General features: G+C 46.8%; 8 protein-coding genes across 8 annotated transcripts; 6 read left to right on the forward strand and 2 right to left on the reverse strand.

The window, feature by feature from the left end:
- Positions 1 to 279: 279 nt before the first annotated feature.
- Positions 280 to 2,169, forward strand: GL218_06413 (Arylsulfatase; the record flags this gene model as incomplete). The annotated part of the gene is made up of 3 exons (XM_033583124.1): positions 280 to 610; positions 658 to 815; positions 868 to 2,169. The coding sequence occupies 3 exons, from the start codon at positions 280 to 282 to the stop codon at positions 2,167 to 2,169; spliced, it is 1,791 nt and encodes a 596-aa protein (XP_033433523.1).
- A 312-nt stretch (positions 2,170 to 2,481) lies between these two features.
- Positions 2,482 to 3,111, reverse strand: GL218_06414 (putative c6 finger domain protein; the record flags this gene model as incomplete). The annotated part of the gene is made up of 3 exons (XM_033583125.1): positions 2,482 to 2,797; positions 2,853 to 2,965; positions 3,013 to 3,111. The coding sequence occupies 3 exons, from the start codon at positions 3,109 to 3,111 to the stop codon at positions 2,482 to 2,484; spliced, it is 528 nt and encodes a 175-aa protein (XP_033433518.1).
- A 2,813-nt stretch (positions 3,112 to 5,924) lies between these two features.
- On the forward strand, positions 5,925 to 6,464 carry GL218_06415 (uncharacterized protein; the record flags this gene model as incomplete). Its single annotated transcript, XM_033583126.1, has 3 exons — positions 5,925 to 6,083; positions 6,146 to 6,333; positions 6,386 to 6,464. The coding sequence occupies 3 exons, from the start codon at positions 5,925 to 5,927 to the stop codon at positions 6,462 to 6,464; spliced, it is 426 nt and encodes a 141-aa protein (XP_033433517.1).
- A 2,490-nt stretch (positions 6,465 to 8,954) lies between these two features.
- Positions 8,955 to 10,141, forward strand: GL218_06416 (Sterigmatocystin 8-O-methyltransferase; the record flags this gene model as incomplete). Its single annotated transcript, XM_033583127.1, has 2 exons — positions 8,955 to 9,925; positions 9,976 to 10,141. The coding sequence occupies 2 exons, from the start codon at positions 8,955 to 8,957 to the stop codon at positions 10,139 to 10,141; spliced, it is 1,137 nt and encodes a 378-aa protein (XP_033433520.1).
- An 826-nt stretch (positions 10,142 to 10,967) lies between these two features.
- GL218_06417 (ATP-dependent RNA helicase FAL1) lies at positions 10,968 to 12,306 on the reverse strand (the record flags this gene model as incomplete). The annotated part of the gene is made up of 3 exons (XM_033583128.1): positions 10,968 to 11,026; positions 11,084 to 12,124; positions 12,201 to 12,306. The coding sequence occupies 3 exons, from the start codon at positions 12,304 to 12,306 to the stop codon at positions 10,968 to 10,970; spliced, it is 1,206 nt and encodes a 401-aa protein (XP_033433519.1).
- A 457-nt stretch (positions 12,307 to 12,763) lies between these two features.
- Positions 12,764 to 14,343, forward strand: GL218_06418 (Pre-mRNA-splicing factor sap61; the record flags this gene model as incomplete). Its single annotated transcript, XM_033583129.1, has 2 exons — positions 12,764 to 12,853; positions 12,907 to 14,343. The coding sequence occupies 2 exons, from the start codon at positions 12,764 to 12,766 to the stop codon at positions 14,341 to 14,343; spliced, it is 1,527 nt and encodes a 508-aa protein (XP_033433526.1).
- Positions 14,344 to 14,858: 515 nt separating this feature from the next.
- Positions 14,859 to 15,881, forward strand: GL218_06419 (Structure-specific endonuclease subunit SLX1; the record flags this gene model as incomplete). Its single annotated transcript, XM_033583130.1, has 2 exons — positions 14,859 to 15,094; positions 15,155 to 15,881. The coding sequence occupies 2 exons, from the start codon at positions 14,859 to 14,861 to the stop codon at positions 15,879 to 15,881; spliced, it is 963 nt and encodes a 320-aa protein (XP_033433525.1).
- Positions 15,882 to 18,737: 2,856 nt separating this feature from the next.
- GL218_06420 (Lid2 complex component lid2) lies at positions 18,738 to 24,606 on the forward strand (the record flags this gene model as incomplete). The annotated part of the gene is made up of 5 exons (XM_033583131.1): positions 18,738 to 19,181; positions 19,294 to 19,342; positions 19,410 to 20,228; positions 20,585 to 20,682; positions 20,734 to 24,606. The coding sequence occupies 5 exons, from the start codon at positions 18,738 to 18,740 to the stop codon at positions 24,604 to 24,606; spliced, it is 5,283 nt and encodes a 1,760-aa protein (XP_033433337.1).
- Between the last annotated feature and the right edge of the window lie 262 nt (positions 24,607 to 24,868).

Below are 24,868 nucleotides of genomic sequence, written 5' to 3' on the forward strand. Positions count from 1 at the left end.
CCTAGGTATATAAGAATGCGGGGTAAAGGGGCAAGATCCGGCAGAGGTAAATAGCTGCAGGTTGGTTACTTGCTGTGCCGCATACAGCTATATCTTTCCTTATTCATTATACTGAGATCCGAAAGAGTGTCAACATACCCTAGCTCTTATACTTGTCACAATTATAATATTCTAAGAGCTGATGAGAGCATATGATCAACTTGTCGGATGGTAGTTGAAGAACGCCTGACATACATCATTCGGGCAATTCTAATTTAACCCAGAGCCTGGATAGTAACTATGAAAATATTGACTTCTCTCTTTCTTCCATATTTGGCCTATGGAACAGCAACATTTGGACCGGCCAATCAAAAACCAATAACCCTTACAGATGGCTGGACTGGACAATCAAGATCACGACCTAATATTGTATTCATTCTCACTGATGACCAAGACTTACATTTGAACTCGGTTGAGTATATGCCATTCTTAAAAAAACATCTAATTGAGCAAGGTACTTTCTATAAGAGACACTTCTGCACGACTGCGCTCTGCTGTCCCTCTCGCACGACTATATTCACCGGTAAAAACGCCCATAACACGAATGTTACCAATGTAGTTCCGCCATACGGTATGAAAACTTAGACCAGAGTCCCAGACCATGCTAACGAGTAATAGGCGGTTACCCTAAGTTTGTTAGTCAAGGGTTGAATGATAACTATCTTCCAGTCTGGCTTCAGGAGTCGGGCTATGAAACATATTATACGGGAAAGCTTTTTAATGCACACTCGGTTGATAATTACCATTCGCCTCATGCTGCTGGCTGGACTGCTTCTGTAAGTTCCAATGTTTGGTCGTAATCGTTGGATCGTGTGCTAATTATTAAAGGACTTTCTATTGGATCCATTCACATATTGGTATATGAATAGTACATATCAGAGGAACCAGGACCCGCCAGTGAGCTTTGAAGGACAACATAGTGTTGATGTCCTCGCAGCTAAAGCACTGGGGCTATTGGATGAAGCATTCGAAACTGGGAGGCCGTTCTTTCTTGGTGTTGCTCCAGTCAGTCCTCATGCAAATATATGGGCTCCTAATTTTAAGGATGGTGGTCATGGTGATTTAGAGAAGGTCGAGTTTTCACCCCCGGTGCCAGCTAAGAGGCATGCCAACCTATTCAAAGGTGCCAAGGTCCCGCGGACTGATAATTTCAACCCGGATAAACCATCAGGTGCCAGTTGGATTCGGAAGTTACCAAAACAGAGCCAGGAAACGGTCGACTATAACGATTACTTCTATCTCCAGAGACTCCGAACCCTCCAAAGCGTCGACGAAATTGTAGACTCGCTTGTCCGACGTCTAGACGACCTCAAAATCCTAGATAATACGTATATAATCTACTCGACAGATAATGGCTATCACATCGGCCAGCATAGGATGCAACCAGCAAAGCAGTGCAGTTTTGAAGAAGACGTCAATATTCCGCTTATCATTCGGGGACCTGGAGTTCCAAAAAACGTGAGCAGCGATATCGTAACTGCTCATACCGATTTAGCACCTACCTTTTTAGAAATAGCAGGCGTTCCTATGAGGGATGATTTCGATGGACTTGCCATCCCGCTTACCGAAGAAAGTCTCACGGAAGCTAAGGAGACTCGTCATGAGCATACTTCAATAGAACACTGGGGATTCGCCTCAAATGAGGGGCAGGTACTCGATTCGTACCCGAGACTACATACAAATAACACTTATAAAGCTCTTCGTGTTATTAGCAAGACGTACAACCTACATTACCAGGTGTGGTGCAACAACGAGCGAGAGCTACACGACCTAACCACAGATCCAGGCCAGATGATCAATCTCCTACACCCCGACGAAGACGCCCCCGAAACCATAGCTGGAGCGCCCCTCGAGAAAGTCGTTGCTAGACTGGACTCTTTACTATTTGTCTTGAAGTCGTGCAAGGCAGAGACCTGTATCTATCCATGGAAGGCACTTCATCCGGCTGGTAATGTTGCCAGTCTGGAAGATGCGCTTTCCCCGCGGTTCGACGCCTTCTATGATGACAAGTCGAGAAAGATCGAGTTTGATAGGTGCGAGATGGGTTTCATACTTGATGCTGAGGGGCCACAGTTCGAGGGCAAGAGTATTCTCTCTAGTTTTGATCCGAACTGGCATGAGTGGACCTAGTTTTTTGAGTAATACGAAGGTCTATCCAGAACTTGATGAATGAGACGGCGTTAACCGTGTCTTGCGGGCATTAATAAGGGGAAGATAAGTGGCATTCATAATCGATTATTACGATGAATAACATATACTAGATCGAGAGGCATAACGGGGTATATAACAGTGTAATCATTAATCGTTCCTAGAAGTGTTCCTAGTAGTATTTAGAGAATGAAGTAGTCGTGACCTGTCACCGACTTAATTTTTACTAGATTAAAATTATACTCCTAAATTGTATACTTGAAATAATCGTTGTTTCAGTCATTGAGCCCTTGTTTACACCATGGTGGTGGCCAGGGTTAAGAGAAGTCCCAGCTTGTCGCAGTTTGCATACCATCTGTTCAGCTCATGCCCGCGGTCTGAGTTATGAGGACATAATCGAGCATCTATTAGATCTCCAAATGTCCGCAGCGACGAGTTATTCCGTTCAAGATGAATCACGCGGGCATTTTCCCACTGCGCTCGTGTCCTAGCACTCCAAAGCGAGTCCGGGGAAGGAAGCGGGAGCGCGCGGTAATTGCTGATGCTGGGGCACATAACCCCAAACTTGAGGTCTATCACGCGACTCAAGAGGAACCAAGTAACGGCACATCTAAATAAAAATCAGAAGACGTCGGAAATCATCGGAGAAGGTTAGCTAAACATACCTTCGCCGCGACTCGGTATAAACCCACTCTTCCCAAGTCACGCCAGGATTATCAAAGTCGCTGACGGGGAACCATACCATCGAATCGAATTCTTTACTCCTTTTCCCATAAAGCTGTTTAAATCAGCACGCAGACTTCATACATAGGAGCCATAACGTACGTCAAAGGTCATGAGCATCTGTAAACGTATCTCGGGCACTTCTGGCGTGGCAGCGTTATCCAGAGCAAACATGATCATATATATAATCTGCGCGTGCATCGACGAGATGAGATCGTTCAGCGAGCATGTTGGTAAGATGCGGAGAAGCTTCCGGTTTTCTTCATTTATCAACGCCCATACGGATTGTTTCACGGGGTCTTGATGCCTATTATGTAGATTCACTAGTGCTGAACATTGGGCGATGTCGCGAGGAAGCTCAGATTGAAACCAATAGCCGTGACTATACCACGAGAAGCTCTCCCTACTGAGCATCGTCAGGGGCAGTCCTCTCATGGTTTCCAAGATGAACTTGGCGCTATGCCAGGCAACCGGGTCAGTACGAAGCTCGATCAAGGACCGAGGCGACGTAATAGGTAGCTCGAGGCTCGTCGAAGCGCCGAAGGTATATGTGAGCGAATTGCATTCTTCATTATCATAATTATCTGTCGATTCAGATACGGTATTACTGGTGCTGTTTTTAGCGCCAGAGCCAACGCCAGGGCCGGCACCAGGACCACGCGAAGGAGTAAAGGAGGTCTCGTAGACACAATGTAGACCTTTAACCTTGCAACGCGAACACTCGGTCTCGAAACTACACTTTGCTTTTGCGGAGTGACATTCTTTACAAGAGCGAGGTCGTTTCTTAGGACGACTTTGAGCCCTGCGGCAGTAGGCGATATGCCGCTTATAAGCGGATTCTAATAGGGGGATATAATCAATATCACATTCCGGTCGAAGTTAAAGGAGAAATCAGCTAACCTGTAGCGATGGGTTTATTACATAAATTGCAGAAATGTATTGAATCTAACGGTGTGGCGTTGACTGACATTTTGAAATACTAAAGAGGTTTACGATGAAAGGTTTATATTCATAAGCAGCGCTGTTCATACTTAGAAGTTATCAAAGTTATTAATAGGTTTACACCTCCGATGATTAATTTGTCAGCATCGCCGTGTCTCCACTTAATTCCGGCAGTGTGGTTGGTATTAGATTACGCCGTTACAGGTACCTAAGGTTACCTAAGGTTACCTAAGTAAATACCTAGGTACTTAAGCCTGGCTATAAGAATCTTTACCGATACAACATTCTTCTACCACATCTCGTCCTGGACTTGTTGTTCTGGCTTCACCTTCGACGCCCGAAATTAGAGAGCGCTCGGCTGGATTTTGTATGCAACCAGCGTCTCCCTTTGACGGGAAACCAGAAGACTGTTTTACGCGTACATCGATGCATCTCTCGTTTACAGAGTGGACGTCTCCTCTACTACAGTCACTAGGATGTTAAATGTTATTTGGTGGAGATGTTACTTGAAGCAGTTAATAAGTATCGTATTGCCTTATTTATATGGCAAGATACAAACCCATTCGAAGATTCTAGCATAAGTTTTACTTGAATAGGTAATTTTGGATGGTAAAAGTCTTCCCAAAATCAGGAGACATATTCACAATTGTATTTTGCCATAATATTTCGAATGTCCTGATACTTTGCTCTTTCAAGTAACATCTCCACCAAATAACATTTAACATCCTAGTGACCTATATATCAGGAGTCTTACGGGAAAAGGAGTATGGGTGCCGACATCGTAGAAGCAGTTGTTCAGGTTAGAGATGCTGGAAAATGGATAGCCGACGTCGACATTCGAGCTGCACTCAATAGCCATCTTATCCGACGCCCTTCCGATTTGCCTCCGTGCCATCACGAAGATTCAGATAAATCGTTCGGGAATTGGATGGCTCTTGAAACCTGGGACCAAGTAATCAATGCGCCTGAAAGTGTTATCATTACCAAGTCTCATAAGAACTGGGTTGCTCGGCTTGCTCTGGCTGCTGTGATAGTTCAACACGGTAAAGTGAAGGATAAACAGGTCTTTATCAGCCCTCCTAATTTTTGTGGACGTTGCATCGCCGAGAGTGCTATACTCACGCGAAATACTTGTATTATTAATCAGTGTAAGTGGTTGGAACTTGAAGACATGGTATCATAACCTCGAACGATTAGAACAAGAGTCGTGCTTGATGAAGCTAAAGAACGACGATTCGATCGTTTGATCGTTTGATACCCCTCACAGTGTGATTTACATCTTCCAAACACCCCAGCTCCCATCTGTGCCCAAACAAAGCATAAGAACAGGTGCCTTGGCAGCTTGGTTCTTGGTAGGTTAAAGAAGACATAAGAGGTTCTCGTTGAGAGCTGTTACTACAATATAGTCTTGTTTTAGTAGATCTTTGCAATTCAATCATTCCTCTACAATCTTTTGTAGTCTTAATTCCTACCCGTCACGTCTTTTCTTACCATACGCGTGCCTAACATCCTCGAAGCAGGGATTCAAGGCGTTTGCTGGTCAATTGACAAGTCAACGAGCAGAAATGCAATAGAAATGCAGCAGGCTGGGACGGAACTGTTCGACCAGCGCAGCCCTACCTATAATACTTCATTAATCATGCTGTCGTGACGTAATATAGTCCAAATCTTCAGCCTCATTCGTCGGCATTGGCCCTGTCAAAGCTTCAAACTCTTAGCGGCCAGATCTACCGCGCGTTAGCGCCCAGAAACTTGCGGTCAAGTACACCTTTCTAGGTCTTTAATAGGTTCCTTAACAAACCCCCTGCAGGCTTCAAATTCAAGAAATGGAGTCGACGGTTGACGTGTAAGTCACATAACCTAAATATCAAAGACGCAAGCCAGCCTGCAGTGCCGTGATCCGATCTGAGAACTCATATATTAAGGCCTCGCTGCTCTTATCCCTTTACCGCTAAATCTCTTGTCAATCCTTAGATCTTCTTGGAAATCTACTTGGTGCCACTTAACGATCAAACGGCAATACTTCTACCAATCCAGTTTCATCCGATAGCATAGCTACCTACTCATTAGCAATGGCTCGAACTAACGGATCAGGATTTGGGCTACCTCCCTTCTTCCTCATTAGCAATGCATTAATTTGGATTTCGGCCGTCATTGTTATGGGAATTATCTCCTACTTCATCTCTCTAAACAACTATGTTTCTGGTCATATCATTTACGAAGAAGTTATCGTAAGTCCTAGTAATCTTAATAATAACTCTTGATACAAATCAGCTAACTTGAAACTCAATAGTCTGTTCTTACCGTTGCCTTCTTCTTGGTCTCTTTCATCATCGGCTCCTATCCGGGTTCTATTCTTATATTCAACGTCATATTCTCCTACCTCTGGCTAGTCGCCGTTGTCTTTACGGCTGAGGATTGGTCATCCGACTATGCTGGCGAGCTTGCTCATACCGTCGAGGCCTTTAGCTTTATCGCCTTGTATGTATCACATTCGAAGTTACGTCTAAATCATTACTGACTTATAACCTAGCTTCTTCCTATTCTTCAATGTTATCTTCGACTGGCACTACGGCTTCCGTGGGCACGTACGCAGCACCTCGGCTGTGTAATGAATTAATGCAAAGGGTTAATGAGATATGAAAAAGAATTTGTGCATGATTTATGGGATCGAGTTGGCAAGTCTTGCGATGAGAGTTACATGTTCAGGATAGGAAAAGCAGGCGTATTCTAAGCAGTTGATTACACGACATAATGACTTTACAAGTATGAATACCCAAGTAATAAATACTATAGATACTTGGTTCTGAGAAACAACAAACGTTTCCGGTGTTGTAGTTGAAACAGATCTATACGAAGCTCAAAGTTGACGATTACTATAGACTATAACGTCTATGCTAATGAGTGAGTCAAGCAAATACACATCATAATCCATACTAAATGGTTTAAAACAAATTATTTTATTATTTTCATAAATGTCCAAAGTTATCATGGTACGCAAAGACTATTTGAATCTATATATCGTCCTCGCATACTTCTGAGCGTTCTACCTCCCTGAGTAGGAGATGCTACTTCTTCAGTCCAATGTACATTGCACTTAACAGGGCTTGCAGGAATAGGCTTATGAAGAAACTCGGGTACTTCAATACAAGGAACCCTTTTCGCACCCAAGTCTTGAATAGGGGGGCAGGCATAGTGTAATCCGACGTTGATTCGTTTCTCGCCGCGGTATTTATAACGAGATTGTACCCGCCTATCAACGTGCGGGAAGTCCAAATCGTAGGTCTCTGACCATAAGCCACCTTTACGTTTCTCCTCTCGAACTCTCTCGTCAACTTCCACGACATAGGAGACAGCTTTTTCTGAAGCTTTACGATCAGCGGGGCTGGTGCCAAGCGTTTTGGACGCAAGGCGATACGAATCTTGAGCCTCTTGATATCTCTTCATAATCCATAGGGCATGGCCCTTGTAAAGGTAACAGGTCGCAAGAGGAGGAAACTCACAGGCATCTGGGTCGTTTGCGATGATTAAGGCATCTTGTACCGCAGTGAAAGCATCCTCGAGGTAGTGTTCGGATGGGTTCTTCCGGTAGTTGTTAAGCAGAGCGCGGCATTCCCGAAGGAGCGAATTTATGTGATCCTTATTCTTGACCTTCTCAGTTACGGTTATGCCAAAGGCTGGCATCTTTATGTTAGATGCAGCCATATCTCTAGAGTTAATAGTATTTTGTATCAGTGAGTGGTATATTAGAATTCAGGTATTAGCTGAATCGGATTGGTTGGCATCTAAATATCGAATTAATAGCATTGTTCTGAAAATCTATCTTCTTCCATTGTTTCAATAGTCAACAATGTCTCTTTCATAATCTAAATCGAGACTACGAGAAACAAATAAAGACGAATAAAAGAAGAACGGAATTTTCTAGTCATGATTCGTGTCCCCGTATCCTATGTTAATTTCCCTATCCTTTTTGAGCTCGATCTTTCTAACGAATGCAATCTCACAGCATCTCCAAAGGGATTGTTTGTTGCGAGCGAACTGAGGAAGAATACCAAAAAAAAAAACTTCGGGGTTAGTACTCCGACATGAGTACGCCGTTATACCCGTTTATACCGCGCCGATCGCGAGAAACTCGAATAGACGATGCCAAGTCCAATTAATACTCAAGTTATGCATAACATCTAAGATTCGTAAGATCAAGCACCAAGATATCCGAGACCTCGATCCGACTGCCAAGCTACCTGTCATACCCTCGTACGCACAGTAGCTGCGCACGTAAAGGGATGCCAAGGCGGTGCGGGTGGTTGGGAATACGTTTGACTGTACTCGACGGAACGGTCCCGCGTAACCGGCTTCTGCTCCCCTCATTTAGAACCATCTGGACAATCAGCTACTTCCATCGGCCGAGGGGTGCCCCCTGGACCCCCAAACTCCCCGTGGGAACCCCGTACTCTACTTACCAATGGGCATGTCTCCAATCATTAACTCCGTACCCCGAGAAACCGGGTGGCGGCCAAGGGGTTCAGATAACAAACTTGTGCGACATGCTTATGGGATGGCAAGATACCCCGTGCGGCTTTTATAAGTCTAGACTGTACCTTCATGCTATTCTAGGACATTCGACCTGTTTCCCAAACTTTGGGGCTCCGGTATTCAGAAAACTCAACAATCACAGAGCGGTAAAAGAAAAAAAGAGTATTGTTATTTATCCAGATTAAGATCAGTTCTGATGGGTGACCAAATGACAGTTACCGCTCTTGCGGATATCATCAGGACGCAAGCTGAGATTCTCGAGACTAGCCTGCCGCGTCATGCTTACACAGACTATCATGGCGATAAAAGCCTCAGCATCGCGAGGTCGAAACTGCTCGAAGCCTGCGACAAGTTGAACCATCTGGTGACTGGTCCTATTGAATGGTTAGTACGATGGAGAGGAATTAGACCATTTCTTTTATACTTATGATCATATTCCGTCTTTACTAGGTACCTAATCTATAGAATTACTTGGCTAACTTTTTCTCAGTACGTCTCAACAAATCACACTCATTGGCCGATGGTATTCTCGCATAGGGAACAATATACACTAACTTCTAGCAGATGTAATGGGAATCGCGCAAGGTCACCGTGTCCACGCAGCGCTACAGTATGTTTGTCACTTCCGGTTAGCATCTTTCGTCCCTGCAGACGGCACGCCCATCACATACGAGGACCTGGCTTGCGCAGCCGGCGTTGATACCTCGCAGTGCACGCGGGTGTTACAGCTTCTCATGACGTACCATATTTTCCGCGAACCAGGTACCCGTATCGTCGCGCATAACCGCAACTCCCGCGTTCTGCTAGACGAGGATACCGGTGCTGCCGTCGAGTGGCTAACCCAGGAGTCTCTTCGGTCTAGCGCTTTCTTTACCGAGACCCGGGCTATGAGCCGAAGATGGTCTACCGGTACGGCTGGTGCTGGTAGTAATGATATCGCTGCTCCCGTTACTATTCAAGGTGTGATGAGTAGTGCTCAACAACAGACGGCACTTGATCTCGCATGTACTGGTATTGAACAACCCACGGCCGGTTTCCTCACGCAGCAGCGTATGAATACCGAGACATCTATGAAGGCAGACCGGTACGCGCGTGCGATGGCAGGTATGGCTAAGCGGCGGCAACTCAGTGTGGACCACTTGGTAACTGGATATGATTGGGATGCGCTTCCGCCTGGCTCAACCGTCGTCGATGTAGGCGGGGGTAGTGGTCACTGCTCGAAAGCAATCGCCTCCTACAGCCCTACGTTAAACTTCGTCGTACAGGATTCAAACACCGCTCTCGCCGAGAAGGTCGACGTAGAGGAGTTAGGGGATCGCTTAAGGTTTATGGCGTACGACTTCTTCGAGCCGCAGACCGTTTCGGGAGATGTCTACCTCTTGAGGCGCATATTGCACCACTACTCGGACCAAGATGCAGTGCGTATCTTGCAAGCACAGCTGTGTGGTGCAAGAAGTAAGCCTGATGCTAGAATCGTGGTTATGGATAATATTGCGATACATAGCGGTACGCTGAGCACGCTTGAAGAACGCAAAACTAGGTACGGTGCCTTGCCCAGCATAAGCAGCTAAGCTAATATTATCTCCTTAGGACCCTTGATATCGCGATGATGGCTCTCTTCAACAGCGTAGAGCGTAATCTTGACGACTGGAAGGAACTATTCAAGATGGCAGATCCGAACTTGAAACTTGTCAAAGTCTCGAAGCCGCTTGGAAGTGCTTTGGCTGTGATGGAGCTTTGGTTGGAGCAGACCTAGTTGACGTCCGTCCCATACAAGCTTGTTTCCTTAGTGCTATCTTTAAGCGTGGGCGTATCTGTTATTGATACGAGACATGGATGTCTACATACTCGAGGTCGGGAAGTTCTTTACACTCATCTTTGATATGAAAGATTAAATGGTTTCCATGGGAACACTCAGATTAATTCAAATGATATTAATGTCTACTTCGTCCTATAACAGTTAAGCAACTAATGATTGATCCTGTTTGCTATTAACAGAAAGGGGTTTTAATTTGCGTCGTCCAGCATGTTCCGCCTACCTGTCTTATGTACGTATTTAACGTGTAATAGGCCTATGATGTTGATCAAGACTTGTATACTTAAGATATCAGATTAGTAGAACTTCATCCTTGATGATTCAAGTATCGTCGAAAAAAATAGAGCGAGTATACACTATATGATCATGATGAACCTAACCTTACTGAGGCCAGGCACGGGTTAGTAGCTACCGTCAGCTTTGTCCTGAGCTATACTATGCATCGTCGTATGTTGATTTCCTTGTAGAAGTCCATTTGGTTATTAGGCACTCGAAAATTCAAGTTTCATACGCACATATAGAGGATAGGTCTCCTAACTCGAGTAATAACTCAGTCTGTAAAGTATCGGATTAAGCGAGCGGTGCTATGACCGAAATACGGCGCTATGTATACGGGTCAGTTCAGGTATATGATGGCGATATCAACTCAGTGCTTACTTCTAGACAACATGCCCATTTCCTCCCACGACCAAGACACTCTCTTAACCTCGTTTAATTACTGCTATATGACTGCATCAGTTCCAAGCAGAATCACTCGTTAGAGCAATTAAGTAATAAGGTCCGCCACGTTCATCGGCATCTCATCAATTTGAGTTGAGTAATATACTTGTCATCCGTTAGCAAAGCACAATATTTGGTAGTGATACTTAGAGTAATACTTACGTTCGATATCTCTAAGGATTCGAACATCTTCGCTTGTGACAAAGTTGATTGCGACGCCCTTCCTGCCAAAACGACCGCTTCGACCGATACGATGGATGTAATTCTCTCGGTTGCTGGGCAAATCGTAGTTGATCACTAAGCTGACCTGTTGGACGTCGATACCGCGAGCCCAAACGTCTGTTGATATTAAAACTCTGCTGTTGCCCTGTCTAAAGTCTTGCATAATGCTATCCCGTTCCTTCTGTGGCATGTCTCCATGCATGCTGCTGACGGTAAAATTGGCCTCGCGCATCTTGTCGGTTAGCCAATCTACCTTTCGTCGGGTGTTGCAGAAGATGACGGCCTGAGTAATGGTGAGAGTGTCGTAGAGGTCGCATAGCGTATCGAACTTCCAGTCCTCCTTTTCGACAGCAATAAAATACTGCTTGAGACCTTCAAGCGTCAACTCGTCACGCTTAACCAGAATACGGACAGGGTCGGTCATGAACTTGGTTGTCATGTCTAGGACATCGTAAGGGAGCGTAGCCGAGACGACAACAACCTGGGTTGCAGGGGGCAGGTATCGATAAACGTCGTAGATCTGCTCACGGAAACCTTGGTTGAGCAACTCGTCTGCCTCATCGAGTACGAGCATCTTGATCTGGCGGGTTCGCAGATGACGGCGGCGAATCATGTCCGCCACACGACCAGGAGTACCGGAGACAATATGCTGGCCGTAGTCAAGTTTTCGGATATCCTCCCCGACGTTTGTTCCGCCAATGCAAGCGTGACATTGGACATTCATATAATCGCCTAGGGCCATCACAACAGACTGGATCTGAGTGGCTAGTTCGCGAGTCGGGGAAAGGACGAGGGCTTGGGTTTCGCGGATCGCAGTATCGATAACTTGAAGCATAGAAATAGAAAATGTAGCAGTCTTTCCGGTACCAGATTGCGCCTGAGCAATAGTGTCGCGCCCCTTACAGATTTGAACAATAGCTCGGGATTGGACAGCAGAGGGAGACTCGTAACCATATGCGTAAATACCACGAAGGAGGTTTTCTATATAAATAGAACGATGGTTAATATTTCCCCGAAGAGAAGAGTTGGCGATATATAATTAGATGGATAGCCTCACCTTTCAATGACATGGACTCAAAGGTTGGGTGAACCGTAACCTCTTTCGAAGTAGAAAATTCCATCTTCTCGTCTGCGCGACGATCGATACCGCCTCCTTCCGCCATGATGAATATTGGGTATGGTATATGTTATATGGAATTGATCTGGTCGCGTGTATTTTGATGTAAAGAAATGCAAACAAGAGCTGATCAATTCGTAGTTGAGGAAATTGAGTTTGATGTTATCCTCAAGAATTTTATGGAGCCTTAGTGCTAAAAACCCTACTAAAATATGCAATAGCAGAATAGCAGCGTAGCTAGAGGTGGTTGACCCACTTGAATGCACGGAAAATGCGCTATCTGAATGTATAAAGTACCTATCATTAGTGCTGTGGCGACGTGAACTTAGGGAACGCGATCTAATTGGTTTTTAACAAATTCAACTTCAATGGAAGCTCTACCAATTTTCGATCAGCTTCATTATCATTCTTTTCCCATGTTGAAATTTTAATCTTCCTCTTACAACATCGATTTAATCACTACGAAGCTTGCAATAGGGTTAGCAGTGGTCAACTAAGTTAAGATGCTGTTAGAAGAGCAAAGGTTCTTACATGAGGACCTCGAACGCCTCGAACAGGGCGTCGCAGATCGAATTGGCGATGAACCTAAACATGTTAGTCCCCTAGATTTACTTATAAGTAACATTTTGCTAACTCCATTCTTCAGATACGAGACCGTCTAGCGAGAGACCATCAAATAGCACAGTTTCTTGATCGTATATCGTCGCAATCTACCAGACTCCTAACTATCTATCGCGATGTGGATGGAACGAGATCACGCGAGGTCCAACAAATTGGAAGTGGTGATCCGATGGAGGAATTCTATAAGCAGCTATCCGATATCAAGAGGTTTCATACCAAGTATCCCAACGAACCCGTCGAGAATCTTGAGCGCGCGTACCGACCTAAAAAAGGACCCGATGCCGAATCCGAACCCAGCATTGTAGATACTCTGTTTACAGGCGAGGAAGCATTCGGCCGTTTCTTCGATCTACATATCTGCCACGAGATGTACCTTAATCTCCCTAACGCGAAAAGATTAAGTTATCTCCAATACCTGGACTCGTTTGATAACTTCGCGCCTGGTGCTGGCGGGCTAAAGAGATCCGAGAAGCTGACCGACCAATACTTCAAATACGTTAATCAGCTCGCTCTAGATCTTGAGGCTTTCATGAGGAAGACGAGGCCGTTGGAAAATATCGACAAGGTGATTACCGACTTCGATAAAGAATTTGATTCTGCTTGGGAACAGGATGAAATTGCGGACTGGAAGGAAGATGAGAACGGAAAGCCTAGCAGCGCTGCGGCGCAGGCATCTGCAGCTGAAGCCGTATGGTGCAGCGATTGCGAGAGAGGGTTCAAGAATGAGAACGTATATAAGGGCCATCTTTCCGGCAAGAAACACGTCAGAGCAGCAGCGGAGCGCGCGCAGAGATTACAAGGCGGGTCTAAAGAGGATGGAAACGAGCTTCACGATACCAGCAATGGAAATACAGCGATTCAACGACTAAAAGAGCGCGCCATCGCAGAAAGGGAATTCCGAGTAAAGCGCCTCGCTAGTGCGATGAGTACCGAACGAAGCGACACAAAGGTGAATGTCGAACGAAAGCAAGGTATGACAGAGCGTGAAAGACAACAGGAACTAGAAAATCTGTTCAGCGCTACAGCGGCTGCGTCGAATCCTAAAGACGCTGAGGATGGAGAAGACAACGATGACGAGGATAAAATCTACAATCCGCTTAAGCTACCACTCGCCTGGGATGGCAAGCCTATTCCATTTTGGCTGTACAAGCTTCACGGTCTCGGTGTCGAGTTCCCCTGCGAGATCTGTGGTAACTTTGTGTATATGGGAAGGAGAGCTTTCGACAAGCACTTTAACGAGGCGCGTCATATCTACGGCCTGAAATGTTTAGGAATCACGAACACGAGCCTCTTCCGAGACATTATAGGAATCGACGAGGCGCTAAGGTTATGGGAGAAGATACAAAAGGAAAAGCGCAAGGATAAGGTAGATGACGGGAGCGTGGTGCAGATGGAAGATGCCGAAGGTAATGTCATGCCCGAGAAGGTCTACTATGATTTGCAGAAGCAGGGTCTGTTGTAAAGTATGTGTAATGAATAATATCTAGCAGCATTCAATTGCTGCGTGGTTAGTAATGGCGTACTATATAGTAAGATATCTAGGTAAGATGGTCTATTGAATCGTACGTCTGAGAGTATTACTATTTACTCGTTAGGAAGAAGATGGTTCTGTTAAAGTCCATAGCCATCAGTTGATCAGTGTCCGTATAATGTATCCAAGTACCTTATTGTATGTTGAATTGGTTAGTTCGTACAACCCGGTTTGTTAACCCCACACCCCACTAGTTTAAACCTTATCTCTCAATGTTTTGACTACAAAGTACAGTGACGTCTTCAGGGCTGGACAACGTAAATAATGAAGCCTTCTTTAAGTATTCGTAGAACGCCTACCAGAATTTATGACGGCAATAAAATCAGTAGGATCTATTGAATTGGCTACGTGTGATAGATATGAAATCGGTACCTTGCTACAGGTGTCTATCTCATCTCACTAGAAATTCAAACACTCATTATTAAGACGCGCCAAACGGCAAAGAAATGTCTACCTTATCGAAACCAATCCCTCCATTATATACCGTCTATATATTACGTTCGACCGTCCGCAATGCCTCGTTATATATTGGCTCGACTCCTAATCCACCACGGCGGCTTAAGCAACACAACGGTGATGTCAAAGGTGGCGCCGCACGCACAGCGAAGAGCAAGCTGAGGCCGTGGGAGATGGTCGGTCTCGTATCAGGATTCCCTGGAATGGTAGCTGCCTTGAAATTTGAGTATGCAATCTAAGTTGGAGAGTCGTTGTGTTTCTCATGTGCAAGCTGACTGTTCCCCAGATGGGCTCTTACAAATCCTCACGTATCACTACATATTCCATCTACATCTCGGATATCTGCTGCAGCGGGCAGGAAGCGGAATGGCCATCCTAAGCGTCCACGGCATACCCTAACATCTATACTATCGAACCTGCATCTTCTCCTACGTGTTCCTAGTTTCTCAAGATGGCCTCTAAATTTACACTTCTTCGTACCTGAGGTTCACGAGGCATGGAATAAATGGTGTACTACGGTAGATGAGCCTCTTCGGGATACAATTCAGGTGTTAACCGATTTCAACCCGGCGAGAACGAATCAGGGAGATAGTGAGAGTTCTGACACTGAGAATGAGGTAGAACAGCTTTGGGGCATCCATGCTCTGCCGCTCGACTACGCTCCGATGAAAACTTATGTAATGAAGACACAGTCTATATATGACTTTGAGAGGGAAGGTGACTGCATAGTCTGTCAAGAGCAACTTGATCCAGGCAAGGGCCTCTATGCAACATGCTCAAATATAGATTGCGAGGGTACCGGGCACATATCATGCTGGAGTAGACACCTACTTGGAAAAGAAGCCGACGAAGACATCATACCAATATCTGGACGATGTCCAAGATGCAAAGGGGAAGTAGTATGGGGTGATCTCATGAAGGAGATGAGCTTGAGGATAAGAGGGCCTAAGGAGGTTGAGAAGCTGCTTAAGAAACCTAGAAAACGAAAGACACAAGCTGAGTCTAATATATAAAATTGCATTCCTGTTATAGACTTTTGTAGACCCCCGAATTCTATAGCAAAGCGTTAGGTGATATCATTTTATTTGAATATAAGCAAATTTCAATATTTGTAACTTTGTAACTGACGATAAAATTTATCGTTTCCTCTGCTAATATTATATTCGTACCCTTGATAATAAACCCGAGTGTGTACGACGCGACAAAATACCTCGAATAGGTACGATGATAGAGGCGTGCTATCCCCCGCAAAAAGCAGACCCCCTTTTTACCCTTTTTATGACCCAAAACTGTTCGCTACTCGGCTACGCTGGACCTTTCCCATCTGTGAGTGCTCGCGTGGTGTTCCCGTCATGCAGGGCAGGGATCTAGATCCATATTTTCAAACGTCACTCCTCTACTATTGGTTCGTTAGACGACTCATTGGCCCTGATCCTTGTAAGTTTGTCTGCGAATATCAATTCAATTTTTTTTTCTTTCCTTCTTTTAAACTGGCGCAGGTTGACCCGGCAGGTTGACCAACCTCGCCGACCAATTCTCCAACAGCGAATCCAAAGAGTTGATTTCGACCTCTCGGACCGCAGAATATCTCGGCTATGACTAGTGCTTAGAATCCCCGCACAACGAGCATTTATCAGGTCATTGATGCAAAACAGGTTTAACAAGACGAATAATACATATGAGGAGTATAATAAACGGGTAAAGAAATTAAAAGAGCAAACAGCCACAAAACAAAGCCACCGAATATACGCGTAGGATCAACATTGGTACTACCTATCAAGTAGAGTTACGTATTCTTTCGGCGTAATCCGTGCAGCCTCGTTCCAATTCATGGGGAACCAGATGACATGCATTTGATATTATTTAGGTACCTACCTTCCACACTGGGTTCGATTCTTACTTTTTAACCGTCGGCTGCGATATTTCCTATAGAATTTCATTGCTCTGTTTTTCTTCTTGCTTTGACGTTGAGCAGGTAATGTACCGCGGATCATTCGGTCTAAGCAATCCCGACAATTTGATTCCGGGTTGTCTCCGATTTCTACACTCGATTATAGATCTCACGATCCTGAGATGATATACACCGACAATCTGAGATTATCTAAGCCTAGGATCTATAACACCTATATATATGTAAATGGGTTGTCGCACTAATATTATAATACGTAGGTAGAGAGTTAATATCAAACATAGGTTTAGATATGTACCTGTATAATTCATAGCGTGACCGCATGTTCATAGCTCTAGTAACTTGGCCGTATAAAGTTTGCGCATCGTACCATCCACCCCATCTCTTTGACTTTAAGAGTGTCAGCCTGCATTCATTTCTTGCGCATAAGCTATATTGGGCAAATATGACAGAACTTGCACCTCCGGAACAAGCGCTAATATTCAAGCCTACATGTATATACCTAACCTAACCTATATAAAGTTCATAACACCGTCCCTTCGTTGTCAAAGCGAGTGAAAATGCGTAACAGGTTATATGATCGGTCTAGCTCGGTTTACGAGGAGGCGGTGGCCGTAGATCTCAAGACGTCGTCACATGGTTTTATTCACTTCGCACTGGGCAAATTTATGCGAAGAGGGAGGAAAATGGAAATTGAAATGAGAATTAAAACTTAAAGGCGATGTTAGATGGAATGGAACATTCATAAAGTCTGCTGTTAGGTATATATACCTCACATATAATACTATAATATAGCTATACGCTGGTACAAGTACGCACGTTCAGCGCGCCGCGGCGTTAGATTTGCAGCGGTATACCTGATGCGGAACCGTATTAGATGGGAAGTTCGATGTATACAGGTAACTATACAAAATGAAGTCTATCTAAACCCTGCACAAAAAGTACGTATCTGTAGGTACATATAGTGGCTTGGATCCACTTTGTTCTTTAAATGGGTCCTGGGTACAAAATCCCGACGACAGCTACGAGTCGCATCCACCCACATCATATCCACTTCTGCCTCTTCTTTCTACTCTTCCAATCCAAATCTACATACTGTCCAAGCCGCGCCTGCGTAACCCCCCCTGTCCCGTTTCTCTCTTCTCTGTTTTAAACGGAAGTAAAGAGGCTTTTGAGTAACCTGACCACCCACGGTTCCACCGTACCAAACAGACCTAACTTACCCATTCCGCTCCATCCAATCTGCTAGTACGTTTTCCGTTCTACTTACACGACTATTGTTCATACCTTCCACCCATATCCCATATCTCCATACTTGACATCTCAAAACTAAACTTCCCTCTTCTCAATCTAATATGCAACCTTCCTCAACTTAACCATCCCCCCCCTCTAATTCTCACTTATTAGAAAACGAACCTTCTCATTCACCAACTCATTGAGTGTCATATCTGTTCGGCTTTTCATATTTGGCCACTAATGATTCTACTAATTTAGCAATTGGGAATATTCGAGGTTGCGCCGTGGCGGTTGAGGTGCGATACAGAGAAGGACACCGGATCGGCAGCACTCTTTTACCTGATTTGTACTTGATCAAATTAAAATACCCTGGTTGTATATTCTGATTAGGGTCTCATACTCACCTCACTTCTTGAGCACGTATCGCGGTTTTCTACTACGTCTACACGGTACCGACACCCCACACGATCCGAACGACGATATCTTGTCGAGCAGCATTTCGCCTCTTCGACGCTAACCACCTCCTGCTATATTCAGCGGTGGCTCCATCACGACTCTAATAAGACATTCATGCGATGCACCTACAGCTTACCCTTCTTGTGACAGCCTCACACTTCGCACCACTTGGCGGTGGTCGGCATACGTAGCCTACTATTACTTACTCTGGGACTGTTGGAAACATCGTCCGAATCAACCTTCCAGCGTTATTTGCACGTCGTGAATCATGGTTTCTACCCCCTCCGTCAGCCATAACGGCGGCGTTGGAGGTGTCAATAGTGCAAATGCAAGCTCGAGAGCTTCGCCTGCAGTCGGCGCCGCCAATTCCGCAGGTCATACCTCGACGTCCAATGGCGCGAAATCCAAGACGCAGGTCAACTCGAATGGCTATCACCCAACCAACCCCCCAGTCCCTCTCAGCTCGATGCGTAGTGCCCCGCTAGACCTCACATCGGTCGAGAGAAGAGGTCAACCTACAGCCGGCCGGGAGTCATCTAAGCAAAATAGGTTGTACGGGCTCGAGGAAGCACCAACCTACCGACCAACCGAAGAAGAATGGAAAGATCCGTTCGAGTACGTCCGCAAGATTACTCCCGAAGCCCGCAAGTACGGTATCTGCAAGGTCATCCCTCCCGACTCGTGGAACCCCGATTTCGCGATTGATACCGAGGTGAGTCTATAAATATCTCAATCGGTACGATGGGAGCATATTACGGTGGTTTTCCATCTTATAGAATCTACGTATCTCGATAGCGTCTCGATTCGTTACTGATAGTCTACAGAAATTCCATTTTAGGACGCGAAAGCAGGAGTTGAATTCAGTCGACGGCCGTGAGTCATCCGTGGCGAGATACTCCAACTGTCCTCGTGGCCTTTGTCATTAACACGTAGATGCTAGGTACGCGAGCGAATCTAACCTATCTGGACGCCCTTGCAAAATACCATAAGCAGCAAGGAACCAACCTGAACCGATTACCATACGTGGATAAGAAACCACTCGACCTATATAAGCTTAAGAAAGCCGTCGAATCTCGCGGGGGGTTTGAAAAGGTCTGCAAGACAAAGAAATGGGCGGAAATTGGTAGAGATCTGGGTTACAGCGGGAAGATAATGTCGTCACTATCGACGTCTCTCAAGAACTCGTACGATCGATGGCTTACCCCGTACGAGAATTACCTACGCCAAGCAAAACCGGGAGTCTATCAACAGCTGGAGTACGAATATGGCGGGCCCTTAACTCCCAGCCCAGCGCCTAGTCCGATAAAGAGGTCGGCTATGAATACGCCGTCTAGCCTGCGGGCAGAATCGCCTGCTCGGCACGCGAGCGATATTCTCCAGCAGAGTCTAAATGTCCCGAAGCAAGAAATCGACCGCGATACTATTATGGCGGATGCGCCGGCCGTTACTTCGCAACCTTCGTCCGGCGGGTTTACCGCTATCAACTCTGGTGGTTTTACGGCGGTGAATAGCGGATTTACAAGTGTGAATCGACCTACCCCAACGGATCCCAAAGGCTTCACTCCGCCCCCGAAGCATCATGGAAGCCCACATCTATCTGCTAAAAATACCCCAGATTTCCGACCGTCCGGACTCGGCCCCGCCACGGCCCTAAAGCGTCAACTTAGCTCCGACAGTTTAGATTCGGCAAAAAAGGACAACGGTACGGATAGAGACGATTCAGGGAATGGTAGTAGAAGGAGTAAAAGGCTCAAGAAAGGTACGTATTTTCTAGTAGTGATCCCTTTACTATTCTCAATTCATCTACTCATCTACTATCCAAATCCTTATATATGCTTTCCCTTTTCTATCGCTTCATGAGTTTAAACTCAACCTCCATATTATCATCATGATATCGCTCCCTGCTTGTTGCGTTTACCTTCGGCGTTAATGTCGTATCATTTCCTTTGTGGTGTGTTCTCCATTAGTGGGGCCGCAATTGTGCAGGGTCTCAATTATGCGCCTTGCCGTGCAGCAATGCACAACAGGGGCGGAGACCTTACAATGGCTGTTCTGGTCCTTTGAAGTCGATGATTGGTTCGATCTCTTGTGAAACTAATGCAGGTCGGCCTCTAGAAAACGTCCCTACCGTGGCTGGTTCGCATATGTCAGTATTCCGACCTTCGGCTCCTAGAATACCAGTCCCCCGGGACGAATCGACAAGTCCTAGCGATGTAAGCATTTTTGTTCCTGTTGTGCGTAGTATTTTTGTTGACAGTCTATAGAAATGCGAGGTATGTGGTAAAGGTGACGAGGCGGGCCACATAGCCGTGTGCGAATCCTGCGACCACGGATATCACGGTGCTTGTTTAGACCCCCCTATCAAGCATAAACCTGATACCGAGTGGAATTGTCATCGATGTCTCGTCGGCGACGGCCAATTCGGGTTCGAGGAAGGTGGATTATACTCGCTCAAGCAATTCCAAGAGAAGGCTGCAGATTTTAAACAAGCATACTTCGAGAGCCGTATGCCCTACGACTCGGTACTCAAATGCTCAAGACCAGTAACGGAAGATGACGTGGAAAAAGAATTCTGGAGGCTCGTTACTAGCACCGAGGAAACGGTTGAGGTGGAATACGGCGCCGACATTCATTGTACGACCCACGGCTCTGGTTTCCCTACGGCCGAGCGTAACCCGTGCGATCCCTACTCTACCGACCCTTGGAATTTGACCGTCATGCCCTTGCACTCGGAGAGTCTCTTCCGCCACATCAAATCTGACATTTCGGGAATGACTGTTCCGTGGGTCTACGTCGGCATGATATTCTCGACGTTCTGTTGGCACAACGAGGACCACTTTGCCTACTCGATTAACTATCAGCACTTCGGAGCGACCAAGACCTGGTACGGCATTCCGGCCGAGGATACCGAGAAGTTTGAGAATGCTATGAAGGAGGCGGTACCGGAACTTTTCGAAACGCAGCCGGACCTCTTGTTCCAGCTCGTCACGCTTCTTACACCCGAGCAGCTTCAGAAGGCGGGCGTCCGCGTTTATGCTCTCGACCAGCGAGCCGGCCAGCTCGTCCTCACGTTCCCTCAAGCTTACCACGCCGGTTTCAATCACGGTTTTAACTTTAACGAGGCTGTCAACTTTGCACCTTTCGATTGGGAGCCGTACGGTCTTGCCGGCGTAGAGCGATTACAGCAGTTCCGGAGACAGCCGTGCTTCTCTCACGACGAGCTATTATGGACGGCAGCAGAGGGCACGAGTTTAGGATTGACAATCCAGACTGCGAGGTGGCTCGCTCCAGCCCTCGAGAGGATTCACAAGCGAGAGCTCGACCAGCGAAAGGAATTCATCGCGAAGCACCAAGAAGATGGTCACGGTTCATGCGCGCTAACAGAAGAATCCGACGGGCATTGCTCTCTAGCTTTCGAGGTGTCTACCGAAGACGTTCCCGAGGAGGAGTACCAATGTGCTTACTGCAAGTGTTATGCTTACCTGTCAAGATTCAAGTGCCTCCAATCCGGTAAAGTCCTATGCATCCAGCACGCCGGGCAGCACGCCTGTTGCGATACCCCCGAACCCGAGCGCTACGCAGGTGACCATCACAAGCTATACTTTCGCAAGACCAACGAGGAACTCGACGAGACGTACCAAAAGGTGGCAGACAAGGCCAACATGCCGGAAGCGTGGGAGGAGAAGTACGAGAAGCTTCTCGACGAAGGAGGGAAGCCGGCGCTAAAAACGCTGCGAGCCCTTCTCAGTGAGGGTGAACGAATACCGTACGACCTCCCCTCCTTGCCAGCACTCCGGGAATTCGTTGACCGCTGTAACGAATGGGTCGAAGAGGCGACTAATTATACGGTGCGAAAACAGCAGAATCGCCGTAAAAATGACAAGGTCTGGCAGAGCGGATTACGAAAGTCCATCGGTAGTTCTTCCCAGGAGCAGAGAGAACGCGAGCTCCGTCGAGTCGAAAACATCTACCGCTTGATCGACGACGCGGAACACATTGGTTTCGACTGCCCCGAGATCCAGCAGTTGCAAGAACGCGCCAACGCCATCAGAAACTTCCAGAATAACGCCGACCAATTCTTGGAACGCGGTTGCGGACAAGAATCTATCGAGGAGCTAATAGAGGAGGGACGCGCCTTTAATGTTGACATGCCGGAGCTCGATAAGCTGTCCGAGATATTGGAGCAGACGAAGTGGAACGCCAAGGCCAAGTCCAACAGGGGAATGTTCTTGACGCTTAAAGACGTTAGGGAGCTGCTCGAAGAGGGTACCCGATTGGAAATCCCCCCGTATAATGATAATATGAGATACTTTGGCGAAAAGTACCAGGCGGGTACGCAATGGGAGACCAAAGCAAAAGAGCTCATCAACGCGGAGGTAGTCCATTATCCGCAGCTAGAAGCCCTCTCGAACCAGGTCCAAGTCAATACTCTCCCCGTGACGGCGGAGACTTTAGCGGCCGTCGATCAAATCCTGCATAAGCAGCGGGAAGCTCATCGCCAGATTATCGATCTCACGGAGCGGTCAAAGGAACCCGACTACAAGAAGAGACCCAAGTACGCAGAGGTGGTCGAAATCATGAAGAAGCTCGAAGACCTCAACTCGAAGCCGACCGGGACCCTCGATCTCGAAAAGGAGCAGAGACGTCACGAGGATTGGATGCGAAAGGGGAAGAAGCTTTTCGGCAAGACCAACGCGCCGCTGCATATTCTAAAGTCGCATATGGACTACGTGCTAGAACGCAATCTGGCATGCTTCGACATTCGAAACGATACCCCTCGGTTACCAGCCGAACCTGCTTCCAGAGCAGCCAGCGAGGAGAGAGGCGAGGGCAAGATCCAGCGGACCGTATGGGACGTCAACGACCCAGCTCTGATAGAAGTATTTTGCATCTGCCGCCGCATCGAGGCCGGCATGATGATCGAATGCGAATTATGTCACGAATGGTACCACGGAAAGTGTCTGAAGATCGCCCGAGGGAAGGTTAAGGAGGATGACAAGTACACCTGTCCCATCTGCGACTGGCGAGTGAAGATTCCTCGGGATGCCGCGCGACCTAAGCTCGAGGATCTTCTCGCCTGGCAGGAAGAGATACCCAACCTACCTTTCCAGCCCGAAGAAGAAGAGGTGCTGAAAAAGATAATCGACAACGCGCAGAAATTCCGAGACCACATAGCAGGCTTCTGCAATCCGCTCCTCACGACCGCAGCCGAAGTCGGCGACCAAAGATTTTACCTGCGAAAGATCGAAGGCGCCGAGATTCTCTTATCCTTCGAAACCAACTTCTTCCGACAGGAACTTCATAAATGGAACCCGGTAGCACCCGAGCCGCCTCCCGTGCTGGACGTTTCCAAGAGCACGCGTAAACCGCGACCTACAAAGCTGCAGAAGATGCTAGCGCAGTATGGCGTTGACGATCCCGACGACCTCCCAGAGAATATGAAAAGCAAGGCGAACAGCTTAAAGCGAAAGGCTATGAACGCCGAGGCTGCCGCTAAGGCCGCAGCATCGTCGGGCAATAACAACCTCGCCCCTCCAAACGCGACTAGTCCATCCTCTCACTCTTTTGCTTCCGGAGCCTACTTTTCTCGAAATTCGCAGCCGACCACTCCGGCCCACGCGCATCCGCAGCAGCGATCCAATTCGGTGTCGTCTAGCCGGCCGGGGTCGTCGCTTCGGCCTGACGGCATGGACGTGAACGGTACCGCAAGCTTACATCCAGACTTCTTCCTATCCGCCAGCAGCAATACCAGTCCTCAGCTGATCGCACCGGATTCGTCTCTAACGCTAGGACAGCACGGGCAAGATGAGGACTTCAACCTACAGACAAAGGAAGACATGGATAAGGCTATGGAATATCTACGCCGCACCGAGACCGGGCGTAAGCGGGCCGAACAGATGTTCGGGTCCGAAGTGTGGAGTAACAACCACGATCACCCATTTTCCAGCAGACAAAATATCGGCCAGGGTCAACCGGAAGATGATAAAGACGTAGACAAGATGTTCTTAGATCTTACTAACGCGGACGACGACGAGGACGCTAAGAAGGAGAGGCAACGCGAAAGGGAGCGATTGAGCGTCACGGCTGAGAGTTTCGAAGCGGAGCGAAACGCGTTGGACATGGAAGACTCGGACTGAACCTAACCGGACGATTGATGTATCCTTTTGATATCATGCTTTCGACCCTGGCACGTGAACCACAAAATTTCCCTACGGCGTATCGGAAAGCATTTCTTTGTGCTATATTCGTCATCAGCATACGAGGGGAGCCTGTGCGTTATCAGATATAGAGGCGTTGTTGCGGTTTGGGTCGCAAACGAAGATTCCTCTCTCCTCATGTACCATTAGAGGATATTAGGGGTTTGAAAAACCCGACTACACACACTATTGCATTAGATAG

The sequence above is a fragment of the Daldinia childiae genome, assembly GCF_008694065.1.
Source record: "Daldinia childiae strain JS-1345 chromosome Unknown Scaffold7, whole genome shotgun sequence".
NCBI classification, from domain to species: Eukaryota; Fungi; Ascomycota; class Sordariomycetes; order Xylariales; family Hypoxylaceae; genus Daldinia; species Daldinia childiae.